Source organism: Ascaphus truei, chromosome 18 (genome assembly GCF_040206685.1).
Source record: "Ascaphus truei isolate aAscTru1 chromosome 18, aAscTru1.hap1, whole genome shotgun sequence".
Taxonomy (NCBI): Eukaryota; Metazoa; Chordata; class Amphibia; order Anura; family Ascaphidae; genus Ascaphus; species Ascaphus truei.
In genome coordinates, this window is record NC_134500.1 from 7,547,052 (window position 1) to 7,562,821 (window position 15,770).

Below are 15,770 nucleotides of genomic sequence, written 5' to 3' on the forward strand. Positions count from 1 at the left end.
ACTGAGCCACCTGCGCTGAAGCAGGGATATCCTGAAAAACCTGACTTGTTTTGGGGGTGGGGGGGGGGGGGGGGGGGGTGCTAGTGGACTGGAGTTGAGCAGCCCTGCGGTATACTATCCAGGCGTTCTTGGACAATAAAATACGTAAACCAGCTGAAAATGAGACGTCCATATCAATGCAGAGTATTGTACCGCTCCGCTGAACATAGCATCGTACAGAAACTGTGTCCGGATTGGGGAACATTGCTTCATTTAAGTATTTAAGGCAACAGAATGAAACATTTTTGGTGAACATTTTATTGAACATTTTACATGATCAAGACAGGGACTCAGGGAAGGATTTTAACGGTTATCAAATAAAAACAAAATAATTTAAAAAACATTGTTCATAGCACAAACCCCCTCTCCTCCCAGTCTAAACAGGACTAATTGCACAGGACAGTTATGAGAGAAAAGATGAACAGTCCCAAACGGCCCGTTCTTGAGATGCATTTGGTTGACCAGTCAGCAGCGAGGTTCCCATTGCAATGCCCCTGGAAGGGTTAGCAGAACACTTAAGGCTTTGTGAAACATTTTGAGGAACAAGAGTGTGAAAAACAACTCAAGGGTCCGCGGCAGAAACATGTACAAGACAGGAACTAAGACGTAGTGATGTGAAAAACAAACATGGTTTTGCTTTTAGATGAATAATATTAAACCACTCTAAATATGTAGTATCCCAAGCTACGTTCACCTACGCCCGTAATGACGCCCCGGTAAGGTAAAGCTGCAGCCGGCTCTGATCCATTGTATATTTCGCAAAGTAAATCATTTTTTCACTTAAAAAAAAAACAAAACAAAAAAACTCCCACTTGCCCTTTCTGGGGATTATTTAAAAAAAAATAATTACATTTGATGCTTCGTTCAGGAGATGAGAGCAGTTAAAAGTGTTAAGTGTCCGGGAGTTTAAAATGGGGCCCTGCTCGGAACCCCAGTGCAGGTTAAGATTGCATGGTAACCTCAGATGCTAGAGATTACGAAAACAATGATTTACATCAGGGGCAGAGCAACTCCAGTCCTCAAGCGCCACCAACGCGTCAGGTTTTCCGGATATTCTGGGGGCCCGCGAGGACTGGACTTGCCCCAACCCCCGATTTAAACACAAGCATTTAAAAAACAAAGTTCAGGAAATGCACAGTAGGTCAGATCCTAGCATTATAGACGTTAAAACTCGTACAGGCTTCGGCGTGGGGTGTGTTGCTGCTTTAAGCCAGGACAGGGAATATAAAGACGATTAGGACAAACCTGAACGTTCTGACTGTGGGAGTGGGAGTGGGTGGAAGATGGAGTGTCACTTTAAATGGCAGTAAGGCACATTTCAAAAAGATTTGGAAGGGGAGATTTGACAAAGACAAGGTTGCTGGTATAGTCTGTGGGAATGTGGAATTATTTGGTCCTATGAAAAAAAATACATGAAGTTTATATAATATTTCTGAAAGCCGCTTGTGTGGCAGGATTTCAGTTTAGACGAGGACACATGAAGGAGCTATAATGGTTTGAAGACCCTACACAGCACAGTCAGCATTCCATCATCGCGTCGGTTTCCAGGCAGATACTGCAAAGTACCATGGCTTTAAAATACAGACACAAACATCGCCATCAAGAGTAACAAGTCTGTGGGAGGACTGCACAGAATTAAAGAAGGAACCTACATTAGAAAAGGTTAATTGGGATTTGTACTGTCATTTATTTAACATCCATTGGTTTCGAAGGACCCAACGAGAAGAATAAGAAAACTTGTATTTAATGTACCAAATATGTGGGAGATTTTAAACCCACTATCTTTTACGATATACTGTATCAATGTTCATTCCAACGTTGAGAAACTAACCTTGAAAATTACAGGGAAAATCTATTTTTTTGGGTGACAAAAATAAATTTTAATAGTGATATACCCAAATATATCAAGGCTAATTTCGTCATTCGTCCTCAAGTAACACAAGGGATGCTTTATTCCTAATATGCTAATCAGTTTCTCATCGGCTTTACTCATACACTGCGATCCTAAACATTGGAGTATTTGGTGTCTCATCTGCTCTGCCAAAATGAGGGTTAAAAGTAATGATTTAAGCAGGCAGGGGGACTATGGGACACCGTTGTTTCGGTGCAAATCGTGAAAACAAAAATGGCAGATAAGCCAGGTACAGTGTAGAGTCTTCAAAAAAAAAAAGAGTGTTTTGGCAAGACTGGCCTCTTGGTGGAGGGGGGAGGAACACGAGGAAATGCTACACGCGTATTATGGAATGCAGTTTTTTGTTTTTGTAAAGAAACAATTGTGTTTGTTCAGAAATTTCAAGTCATCATATTGCAACGGATTGAAAGGCAAATACTGATCACATTTTTTTGTTCGAGAAGCTCAACAGGAGCAGAGCTCATAGTAAGAAAGACATGATTTCTAAAATATATACTACAATTGCCTTAACTATTAAAAAAAAAAAAAAAAAAACAAGTTTGAAAAAATAAATTAGATAATTAGGAAGACGCATCTGTTCCATGTGCTCCCGCAGCATGAGATTATCAAGCTGTCCTCAAAGAGTCATTTGTGTGCGAGGTTTTGCCAAATGTTGGGTCGTTTTTCTCCAGCCATAACTCGGCCAGCCGCTGAGTGGAACCATAGGTGGATGCTTTGGATCCCACGCACATTTTGTACTGCTTGGGATCAAGATTGGGGTCACAAAAGACAGGATGATGGATGTGAACCACCCCGACCTCCTGACTCCTAAAAGTCTTTAAACCTGCCTGTACCACTTTGTTGAAGAGGTCCACATCCTCAAGTCCCCAGCCTTGTATGGAAACATCAAAGCCTCCTGCACGAATAAGATCTCCCTTATAGACACAAGTGATACCAAAGCCATAGTTCCTCCAGAAACCAGTTTTCTGCATAAAGGCGTAATGGTTGTCACTGGGAACCTTTCCAGCATAGACAATTTTGGGGTCGTACTGACTGAATATAATCGGAAAGTATATATGCTGCCCTAAAACCGTGTTTGCTCTACATCGCTGAAGGAACTCTGTGGAGAACACTAAATCCACATCGCAGAAGAAGAGCAAGGAGTCATTACTAAACTGAGAAGAACCCACTTCCAGAGCCAACGCCCTCGAGAACTCCCCAGGTACTGGCAGGATCTGCATATCCGCCTTCGGATACTTGACACGGAAGTCTCTCATGAGTTCGACCTGTCTGGCCTGATCAGGATTAGAATCGGAATTGAAAAGCAGGGTAACCAGCTTCACGTTTTGATTGGAAATGAGGCAGGTCTTCTCGAAGTTGGCCATGAACCTGGCAAACATATCGAAGCGGCCAGACAGTGGGACCAGGATGTTCACCTTCTTTTCTTTGTGCTCTTTGTGCTCCACCTTCGAGGCGGTGAGCTGGAACGGAACAAACATCTTGAGTGAATTGGACAGGAAAGAGAGGGAGCCGGAATCCTGGTTTATTTTGTTTGCAAGCTCCTTAACATTGATCTCCTCATGCTCAAGGAACTGGATCTTGCTAAAGGTCTGCTGGAGGTAGGCATGCCTTCTTACGGGGACAGTCATCTTCTTGCCCTTGTGCTTTTTGTACAGCAGGAGCAGATCCAGCACGTATTCGGCACCATACATTGGGTTGACCCGGCGGTACCCGTACTGGATTTCTTTGAAGTCTATAATGCGACCTCGGGTTTTGGCGTTCTCGTTGATCATCTCCATTACCTGCATCACAATGTCATCAAGGGCCTCTCTCTGGGAAGAATCCATCCCACGTCTAGGGGGCTGTCCATCGGTGGCTGCATACAAGTATTTGCCGGTGAGAAATTCCCACTCCAGGATCTCCTCCCGCTGACGTGGCTGGAATCTCATGAAAGAGGGGGCAATTCCCAGCTGCAGGTCGTCCTTGTGGACCTCTGTGTTGCTGTATTTGCTCATTAGGACGATCTCCCGGTGGAGCTGGATTGTTCGATGACGGAGCTCTGCTATTTTCCGACTCAGCATGTAACTGTGCAGCCGGTACTGGTACGGAGGGTTTTTATTGGGGTGCAACGTAATAGCTCTGTGAATCTTGCTGTTATGCAGGTCCCGGATGTACCCCTTCTTGTTCTGCTCATAATTCTCATAAAACAGCTGCTGCATCTAGAAAAAGAACAAAAAAAAAACAGATTTAGAACTGGTCACAATTCAACGTGTCAGGAGAGCACAGATCCACGGTCTGCCTCCATTTTTCTAGCATAACGGATTACCATTGAGCCAATCATAATTGAGAAAATGTGCAAATATAAACACTATTGGTGATTGGCTGGGTCGGTTTCACCAGATTTGTCTGCAACACATTTTAAAAAGGAATCTCTGCACATATATAACACACACCCACGGCCATCCAAACACACACTGCCACACACACACACTCCCACGGCCACCCACCAACACACACAGCCACACACACTCCCACTGCCACCCAACATACACCCCCGCTGCCATCCACCCACCCACACTCCCACTGCCACCCAACATACACTCCCACTGCCACCCACAAATACACACTCCCACTGCCACCCACCCACCCTGCCACCCACCACACACACTCCCACTGCCACCCAACATACATTCCCACTGCCACCCACCCACGAATACCCACTCACCCACACTGCCACCCACCACCCACACTCCCACTGCCACACACACTCCCACTGGCACCCAACATACACTACCACTGCCACCCACCCACACTCCCACTGCCACCCCCACCACCAACACACCCTCCCACAGCCACCTTCCCACGGCCACCCTCCAACATCTAAAATTCTTTTTCACAGTGCTGTCCTAAACGTATTTTTTTTTATAGCACACACACACACACACACACACACACACACACACACACAAACAAATACAATTAAAAACAATATTAAACTTCGATAAGATGTGTAAAATTAAAAACAAATACTCTGCATAGTACTTGGAAGAGTAGCTTCGATTATCCTTGAAAAATGGAAGCCTTTTATTCCAAGTCACCGGGCACATATTGCATGGTGTACAGGCCTTGGAACAAGAGAAACCTCAGTTAGTTGGAACTGCAGCAATCTCGGCATTACAGATTGTGAAATTAAAAGGGGGAGGTGCTTTTCATAACCCTTAATACGTTACCATTTAGCACTCTAGGGATGCTTTATTTAAATGCAAAAGGAGCGCAAGAAAGTAGAATCATGAAGGAGACCCAGTCTTCACCGGCCTATATTTACCAAAGAGCTGTTAACGCCTTAAACTCCAATGTCCCCCAATCCGTTAGAGGCTGAATGTTTGTGGTACAGCTGTTGTGGATAGCATTGGCTACCATCCAGGAGCCCAACTGAAAGAGCGTGTGTTGTGTTGTTCAGCTTTAATGAAGAAAAACCGCTGCCAGCGAGTAGATAGCAGTGGGCAAAATGGGCTTAAAAAGAAGGGCCAGTTTATAGGAAATCTGGCCCGCCGCCGGCAGCGTTTCCCAGAGGAATTAATCACAGTCAGAGATTGTACTACAGACTGGAACTACAGCGCAGCGCAATTCATGAACAAGGCCCCACGTAGACGACATGTTCAGTTCTCAATCAATGGATAAGCGCCTGCAATGTGTTTATTAAAAGGAAAAGATCATACTTATCCCCCTGAAACCAGACCTCAACACGCTGACAAACTTGCGAAGATCCCTCGCCCTCCTCAAAATACATGTTACCATTTAGGTTTGGCTCTACTGCGGTCGGTAGTGGCCGTTTCATTCCCCTGCATCTCAAATCCTGCAGAGAAACGCAGTTTCGTGTAATATCCACGTGGAATGGATTGGAGTCAAACAGTGAAAATGCGGCTTCACCACCGTGCACACAAATTGGGCTTGGTTTGACCATGCTGGATAGCGCCTCTCTCTGCGAATGTTCTGTAACCCGGGGTAAACCCTTTGAACCAAGTTTTCCCCGCCTGTGTTTGCTTTGTAGATATAAGACGTGATTGGAAGTTTGCAGACCCTACATTGCTTTTAGCTGAAACATGTTTGGTCAGTGTGGAAGGCCCAAGCAGGACATTCTGCTTTGAACCCCGAGAGCTGCCGTGTTTGTTCAGTCTCCGGCCACCGGAAAAGGCAGAATTAACCCCCCCCCCCCAATCCCCAGAAACAAGCAAACGTCACTGGGTGCAGACCTTTCCTTGCAGGCGAAATTGTATCATCTTTCAATAAAACAAACCATAATTAAGATATTACGAAAGAAACCCCCACAGGGCATAAATAAACCAACTGAAACAAACCGGTTTATACACATTGGTTGACCTAAGGTCAAGTGGGAGAGTCGTGAACCACAAGCATGCCACTGCCTCTGTGATACTAATAGAAGGGTACATCACCATCTGTGGTTATCTCTATAGGGTTCATCTGCTGAATTCATGCACTAGTACACGGGCGGCCAACTCCAGTCCTCAAGGGCCACCAACAGGCCAGGTTTTCATGATATCCCTGCTTCAGCACAGGTGGCTCAGTCGAAGGACTGCACTACTGGTGCCGAAGCAGGAACTGATTGAGCCACCTGTGATGAAGCGGGGATATCCTGAAAAAACCTGACCTGTTGGTGGCCCTGGAGAAGTGGAGTTGGCCGCCCCGGCATTAGAACAACACCTTCTCAGCACCATGTGGCATTCAAAGTCCTACGTTAACCTCTTTACTGCAAGAGGTGCCAGCAACACCGTGCTTTGCACGTCCTAATAAGCAATGCATTGCACAGCAATGTTATGTGGCAGCAAAGGCGTTAAAGGGAATATTCATAACGGGTGTCTCCACATATTGAATTTCTGCACCGTGACCCATTTAGTGGGATACTGTACATCTGCCAGGAACACATTTTCCAGCCACTCGAGCAGCAGAGGGTTAACAGACAAACGCAAAGGCAATGTGTATACGTTCTAGTCGTGACTTTCGTGCAAATGAAGCACATACATCAAGTCACAGACCCGTCTCCAATATAACTAAATAGAAGTGATACGACAGAACATTACACCCACCCAAAAGAAGAACCCCATCCTGGGAAATGGGGCATATTCACTTTGTATTGCCCGGCGCTCCCTCAGTGAGCTAAATGGTTCGTTTCTATTTTTCACAAGTCTGCAGTGTTCCTGGTGCTGCCAACAAGGAGAGAGGCTGTTCTGCTGGACGACAAAACGTGCTGGTTCACATGCAGTGGGAGACGGGGGCATCTGCACAGCTCTGCCAAAGCCAACAGTCCCTCGCACAAACCAGCAGAGGTATTAGTTACCCATAGGATGTCTGACGCACGCAATCCTATACATTCTGAAAAGGTTATTCCAGGCGACGCGTTGTAGCACTGTCAGAACCGCTCACTGGAACACGTTAATGGGACTCCTTTTATGGCTTTGAAATAAAATAAGAGACACAAGAGGCACCTGGAAACCATTGTCCTGCAACAAAGCGGTGGCTCATTGTCGGGTTGGGCTGCAAAATGAGGCCTGAAAGTGCACAGTGGCTCATACTGAACATGTTTTCATGCTGTGCCATGTGAATCCCATGCAATCTGCTCTATGTCCAGTTGATGTAGCTTTAAAACAAGGAAATACTCTTCACATGGGTATCTTCAATGAACCTTTTTAGTACCACTGGTGGCAGTAATACCAAGTGAGCTCCCATCACCAAAATAGGTTAATCACACCGTAAAGTGTCAGAAGGTTCAGTGCCAGCACATGTGCGGTGATTCTGGGCTTTGTAGGCCCTGCACCATAAGACCGAGAAATAGGCAACGACATGCAACGGTACAAAAAGGGGTTTAGCCAAACTGGCAGCTAGGACAGGGGTGCTCAACTCCAGTCCTCAAGACCCTCCCTCCCCTTCAGGACAGCTTTTCAGGATATCCCAGCTTCAGCACAAGTGTCTCAATCTGTGGCTCAGTCAAAGACAGGGCTACCTGTGCTGAAGCAGGGATACCCTGAAAAGCTGACCAGTTGGGATTTTGAGGACTGGAGTTGAGTTGAGTTGCCCCGAGCTAGGGCAGTGCTCACTGACCGGTCGGAAAGCCGGCAACCACAGGATCACCAAGTGCCCGCCGTTGAGGCTTCAGAGCAGATAAGTGGCTGAAGTCTTCCATTCTTGCCATCGTTAAGATGAAGATCTTTTTTCTCGACAGCAGAAGAATACGGGACTTGCATTTATAGGGCCGACAACTTTCAAGTGTCACACCGGGCGGAAGCCCAGTCCTTGGATAATCTCAGGATAATGCGGGGGGCACGCCAGCCTGTACATACAGAGGATCAAAATACCAGGCTACATAGTCGCAGGATGTGGGTATGTCCAACACTTGCACGTATGTACCGGGGGATACTCACGTTGTTGAGCGAGGGGGGATGAATGTAATGCTGAATGATGTGGCACAAGTCGGGGCAACGATGAGTAAGTCAACAACTACTTGGATACTGGGCGTGGGGGTGGGACAGCGCTTTGCTAAACCCTCTAATAAAATCATGCACACACATCATTTAGACAGAAGCCACCAACGTTTCTCTTAGGAGGAACTACTGGTTTTATTGCACTAGTTTCACCACATTACAGGTCTCTGCCCACAAGTTAAAAAGGGAGAGAGCGACCGGCTTGTGGTGAGCAGCCCTGCCGCAGAGCAATGCCAGCACTTTGTCCTTATTCCGGGCACTCTACGTGGCAGCTCGAAATAAGATGCAAGACAAATATGGCGGTTCTACAACCTCTTCAAACCCTTAACCCCTCTCTGCCCAACCTTCCTGCACAGCAACAACCTTCCAACGCTAACAGGAGCCCCTACCTTTGATTAAAGACTATAGGTCTATACTGTATAATTTAACCACCACTTTCCCCACAAAAGATCTTTACTTAGGCGATATGTAAACTAGTAACTTCAACAGGCGTCTGAAGCAGGGGTGCTCAACTCCAGTCTTCAATAGGTCACGTTTTCAGGATATCCCTGCTTCAGCACAGGTGGCTCAATCAGAGGCTCAGTCTTTGACTGAGCCTCTGATTGAGCCACTTGTGCAGAAGCTGGGATATCCTGAAACCGTGACAGAGGTGTGTGTGTGTGTGAGGGGGGGTTGCTTGAGGACTGGAGTTCAGCACCCCATGTCTGGCGAATCCTTAACTTTGTATACATGACAGAAAACAGGGACACGCTGGCGTTCTGTAAAGTATGAAATGGTGGCGGAAGTTCCCTTCAGAAAAAAACCTCTAACACCAACCACATAAATCGGATTAATTTATTTTGTTAATTGACTTCACCCTTAGGTAGGGCTGTCGCCACCGTGTGCAGATCCATTTAACGCTTACGATGTCCTCGCCCCGATGTAGCAGGGGCGCAATACGCACATGCTCATTTTTAGGGGGTCTTCAGGACGGCTGCTCTGATGGATCCCCTGTCACTTTTGATTCCAGTGTCCAGTCTAGTCACGTGATCGCTCCTGAAACAAATCATGACCTGCACTCTGGTGCTGACGGACCCCCCTAGCACTTCAAAGGGTAAACATGCAATCCCCCCCCAGAAGTTTAACTCCTACAATGCTAGGAACTTACCCCGCCCCTCCCCCCGAGCAAGTCCTGCTCTCTATTAAGAAAAATGGTGTTAAGAAAAATAAATGAAAATCCTGATTTGCCTAATCTCTTGCTAATGGCTGCACAGGGCTCCTGAGAGAGCCTCCTGGACACAATGCTTCAATGGCTTACATCTCCTGAACAAAGCACCCGATTTTAACATCTAGAAACTTCCCAGAACGGCAGAATAAAATCTAAAAACAAAAACAGCGTTCAGAACGGACTGGCGTTTTAAAAAGGCATAAGGTCTATTTTAAAACAAAGTATACAGAACAAGGTAAGGATGGCCGCAGGCGGGGGTTTTATGCAGATCTTGTGCTCAAAACAATGTCACGGGGTGTGGTCGCGGGTCAGAGGTGCAGAGCACGCTGCAGGTGCCCGGTCAGGCTTTACCCACCCCCAGAAGGTTACTCAGTTCATCTACCCGTACCCTCTCCCTGCAAGATGTGATATTTACACAGGCCCGGGGGCTACTCCCACACCTCGCAGGAGAATGCACGCTCACAATCGCATCTGTCCTGCTCACATTATCCGAGCGCTACGCCTGCCGGTGTACACGGTGACGTATGGTTATACGTTACCAGGACGGATATGTGATGTAAAGCACTTTTAGTTGCTCTCTCCGTTTCAGCCAAGCGTGGATACACCAGAAATCTAGCAGCAAAAACCGGTGCTGCTGTGCGCGGGATAAAAGACGGGCAAATTATTTTGGCGAATTTGGATCGGCAGCGGATCGGTCGGTTCCTTTGGTCCGTGGATTTCAGCGGATCAATGTCACAAAGGGCGATTCGTGTTTTGTTGATTTTTAAAAAAAAATTATTGTTACCAACGCAACGCGCGAATTCCGCAATTCATTGGCGGATTCTTAAGAATCGGATTCTACAAATCTGTCCACGGGTCGTATCCAATGGCGGATCCTGCTGACTCCGCGCGGACTGAACCCCGCCCAAAAGCAGTTTGCGGATTTTAAACCGTGAAATGGATTTTGGGGGTAACATCGTCGAAAATCCGGGAAATGGGTTTGGGCCGCATTCGCCCGTCTCTATGCGGGATGTTTGCAGGCGTCAGTGCAAATCTAGTGAATCAGATGAAGAACCCATTGTTTCATCTTCTCCTGCAGCCACATGAACTGAAATCCCGCATAATGAAACCCCCAATGTGTGCAAGGGGCCCTTATACTGAGGGAGTGGGGGGAGGGAGGGGGGGGAGAACAAGGTCCATACTACAGGTAGAAGCAGAAGGGTTGCAACAGGGGTCTCAAACTCAGTCCTCAAGGGCCACCAACAGGCCAGCTTTTATGGAGATCCCTGCTTCAGCACAGGTGACTCAATCAGTGGCTCAGTCAAAGACTGAGCCAGCTGTGCTGAAGCAGGAATATCCATAAAGCCTGGCCTGTTGGTGGCCCTTGAGGAGTGCGTTTGAGACCCCGTGGTTATAATATGGGAGATGGGAAGCAGACACAAGGAGACGGCCGGCGCGAGTCTGGTCACAAGATGGGACGCCCTGGGAGTAGATGTTGGAGTTTGGCCGATGCCTTCAGCACTGCCGCTCCGACACGGGGACAGGAACCTACTTTGCATTTTCAGAGAGAAGCATACCCAAAAAAATAATGTGCAGGATATTAAAAAAGGAATTCAGGATATTAAAGTGGGGTTTACACAGTGCCCATCTAGGGCCAAAGGTCATCATATCAAAGGTCATCGTATCAGGATAGGGTGAGAAGTGGCATTGGAAATGATTCAAGCAATGGGGTAATTGGCCAGCGGAAGGGCAGGGGGTCAGACTTACAAAACACACACACACACACACACACACACACACACACACGTATTTTAGTTAATTGTATCTTGTGGTGGCATTAAAGAGCAAATACAAAATATTAATTTTCAGTTCTCACAGCCACTGAATTTAAATACATTGGATGAAGACTAAAAAACACCCAAAGCCTTACCTAAAAAATAAAAACCCGCTTCTAGTCAGCAGATTTTTTCCTTCAAAACGGTTTAATTGAAACCACAGGTTCTCAACTCCAGTCTCAAGACCCCCCCCCCCCCCCAACAGGTCATCAGGTTAAGGATATCCCTGCTTCAGCACAGGTGGCTCAATGAAAGACTGAGCCACTGATTAAGCCATCTGTGCTGAAGCACGGATATCCTAAAAACTTGACCTGTTGGGAGGGGGGCGGGGAGAGAAAGGGGGCTCGAAGACTGCCGTTGAGAACCCCTGAGCCTCCGGTCCTTGACCTCTCCCCCTCTCCAACTGGGTATCCTCTACTCAAACTGCTGGGAAAATAAGGGAACCCTTAATGCATATGCCACAACTCCAGGAAGTCACCATCCCGTTTACCCAGCATCCTTTGCAGAGACCATTACTACTTCTATATTTGGGGGGGGGGAGGGGGAGGTGAGGAGGGGGAGGTGTAAAGTCAGAAAGGACCGGTTACATTTTGGGGATCCCATTCCAGCCCTTTTCTCTCTGCCCCGTTTTTTATTCATTAGAGCACTTGCGTCAACTGTGCCGTGACACAACTAGAGATAAAGTGGAACGCGGCCCAAAAGCGACGTTTTTTTACACCCACGCCTAAAATAAAAGTAGTTAAGAGGTTGCAAACTGAACACCAAATCATGATGTTAAAAGAAACGGATCCGTCATTTTTCCGTGCTATCAGTCTCCTGGCCAGACGCAGGTCTCCGCCAGCTTCCTTATGCACAATGAGAAGTTTATTCCATGAACACCACCGAGGAGAGGAACATTCCAAGATATTCCTTACCTTGATCCATCTTCCCTCAGTGGATCAGTATGAGAAGGGTTTGTGATACTGAACTCGATCTCACGCCTTAAAGTGGCAGTGTTTGGGAAGCAGACAGTTAAAAAGAGACGTCCGTTCTATTAAAAGGTGCAGTTCCACGTATGCTTAGTCAATAGGGGCAGGGATAGGTTTAATGGGTTAAAGCGAAAATAATGGACAGTACATATATTCTGATTTATACTCCCAGTTACTTAAATCAGGACGTAACCACAGTCCCCAGTACCTGGGGAACCCTCAAATCGAGAGACACGAGGAAAAAAAAAAAGAAAAAGCACCCCACCCGCAACATCAAATATGGGGGCAGGGTCACAGACAGATGAAGGATTGGCACAAAAAAGAAAGGCATTACAGTGCTCGTGTTCAACAGGGCAATATTTAATCTCCTTAAAGTGAAAATGCTAGTGCCCTATAAAAAGAAGCCAAGCTTGAAGAGGGATCATCAACAGACATATCTGCCCTTTAAATGTGTCTCTTTCCGGTTAGATCTGCTATACAGGCAGGTAATGTGCCGATCTGAGGAGTGGACACAGTCCCACATGGATAACAAGGACCGGGAAATTCAGGCTGTGGTTTCCACATGTACCAACTAGGCAGGTTTAGGCCGTGGCATGGTGCGAGCGACGGCAGCTCTCCGTACCTGCCATGTTCACAGGGGTGTGGAAGTAACTGAAGCCCAGATCAGAGACCTGACATTAAGGACACGCACTCTTGGGCTGTGGTTCTTAACCTTATTGAACATACGGACCCCTAGATCCTTTGTGGTTACGAATAGTGGTTTCCAGAACTTAAATAACGTCAGAGTTATATATATATATATATATATATATATATATTTGACATTTTTCCGATTCAGGCAGTTCTAAACAATTATTTTTTTCACGGACCCCAGTTAAGAACCACTTAGGGTATGTAACAGAGCACGAAACTAGAGACAAGATGAGCAACCTAAATTAATCAGAAGGCCAAAAACCACCAGAGATCACATTGTTAGGTCCAAATTTCCCCCAGGATGTAGCGATGCAGTGCCCAGCGCTGCCCATCCCTCTAGGAGTTACAGCCACAACTCCATTTCCAAGCCCGTAGTTAGAAGGCTTGAACTATGGCATTAAAGACGAAAAGATATAAAATATGAATATAAGCCGCACCCTTGGTTTAGAACAGGGCTGTAACACAGACTTGCCAATTTGGAGAACTTTAATGAACTTCGTTAACGTTACCAATAGAATCGGACTTCTGCGGATGCGGAAAGACACAATGAAGAACCCCGCTTGTATGCCCCACGGTCTTCAACATGGCACAAGAGACAACCTACCCCACCGCGACAGATTGTGCAGACTATGTAACTCTATATCGGAGTCGCAATTTAATACGGGTGGAAGGATAGAAGTCACCCAAGAAGCTTCTCCGCATCTGCAGAAACAATGTGACGTAGTCACTGAACAAGCTCACCGCCTGTGTATACATCAACAGCTGCCACATTCACGCTGCTCAAACACAGGCGGCTTTGAAGTCCGACAAAATTAGAAACCCTACAATGCAGAACCGTCACCGGAGAGGTTAATGGTCTGAAGTGGAAGGAAATTGTGACAAGGGTATGGAAAGGTTTCTTTATCTTGCATTAGCCACATGGGGACAAATTAGACAAAAGTTTCAGGTTAACCTCTTCTACTCCTTAAAATCAATACTGAGAAGGACACATGGCTTCTGAATGTCCAGGTTAGCCACCCGTCATAAAACTGCCATGGACGTGAACGGGAGATACCGCAGGATTGCGGAGAGCCCATATTGGATGTTCGGCGATCAACCCCATCTTATATTCCATGTTATTACACTCCAAAAACAAGAGGCAGCTTTAACAGCATAATAAATCAGGATGGAAATAAGAAACGTCTGTATACTCCTTTGCTACAGATAGTAACACGTTATCAGTGAAATGCCACTAAAAACCACTTTAAGTAGGAACTTGTGACCACGGGCGTTCTCCAAGACCGAAAAACCACCTGCCCCCCCCCCCCCCCCTCCCACGCTAAACCATATTTTCTGCTCTTGGCAAGAAACCATTAGGGCTGCAAATCCGGACCGGTTAGGGGCTCACAAATGAAAATAGAACCACAGAGCGCAGAGCCGATGATTTGGGGTTTCCTGGATAGAAATCCTCACATACGATTCCACCCTCATTCACCGTTTGGGTTCTTCTGTTGTGGGATAGGAATCCTCAAGCTGATACTTTTACTGTCCTGAGTTGCCCTAGAATTAACATTCCACACCAGCTGGACGGTTTACTGGCCAGGAAGAGACTAAATATATAGCCATATTTTTGGAAGAAATGTTACACACAAGGGTGCTGGTCGCAATAAAAAAAAAAAAGGAAGGAAGAAGGACTAGCCCGATTTAACAAAGTAATACAGTATTTATTGTTATATATGACAGAACCTAGTAAGTAAATCATTGCAAAAAAGCAATTCATTCATGGGCCTCCTAACAGCAGCGGGAGGTTACATTGTTGGTGTGTGTGACCTGCGGTTTTGGAGGGGGTTTAACCCAAATGTTCATTCACTACTTTGTTCCTTTGCATTAAAAGGAAATGTAATATACATGTGTCTGGCTTTGTATAGAACATGTTTCTCAACAGGGGTTCCTATCAACCCTTGGGTTCCCCGGGCACCCCTAAAGGGCTCCCAGCAATTTTCAGGTCATTTTAAAATGGTACCAAATGCAGAAGAATTTACAATGCATCTGATCTCAGACGCGCTATTAGAGAGGGTTGGGGTTCCTTACAATGCATCTGATCTCAGACGCGCTATTAGAGAGGGTTGGGGTTCCTTACAATGCATCTGATATCAGACGCGCTATTAGAGAGGGTTGGGGTTCCTTACAATGCATCTGATCTCAGACGCGCTATTAGAGAGGGTTGGGGTTCCTTACAATGCATCTGATCTCAGACGTGCTATTAGAGAGGGTTGGGGCTGCTCAAAATGTAAAAATATAATTATATGGTCTCTTAACCAAAACAAGGTTAAAAAAAAAGACTGGTATAGAGCAGCATTGCCAAACAGGGAAATAATTATACGATTATAGGGTTTACCAGTGATCATGGCGAGGTCATTAACAAAGTTCTTAGAAAGTCCACGCAATCCTGACTATTTTATTTTCGGGGTCCTGCAAAATGCTTGACTTTTTTGAAATACAGAAAGGTGAAGATTTACCCAGAAATAAGGGAGGGAGGCGGGGAGTTTATTATTTATTTTATTAAAGCGCACGTGCAATTCTCTCTTTAAATCTACTTGCCTCATCTGTTTATTTTTCTAATGAAAACAGACGTGTGTGTGCAAGTCAGGCTGTGGCATTCTCCTGAAGGTTTCAGGTTTT

General features: G+C 46.1%; 1 protein-coding gene across 1 annotated transcript in view; it reads right to left on the reverse strand.

Moving 5' to 3' along the window:
• Positions 1-279: 279 nt before the first annotated feature.
• CHSY1 (chondroitin sulfate synthase 1) overlaps positions 280-15,770 on the reverse strand; it is a 63,238-nt gene continuing 47,747 nt past the window's right edge. The window contains exon 3 of the mRNA XM_075575292.1: positions 280-4,149. Coding sequence (XP_075431407.1) covers positions 2,557-4,149 — 1,593 coding nt within the window. The 3' untranslated portion in view covers positions 280-2,556. The remainder of the gene's footprint in view (positions 4,150-15,770) is intronic.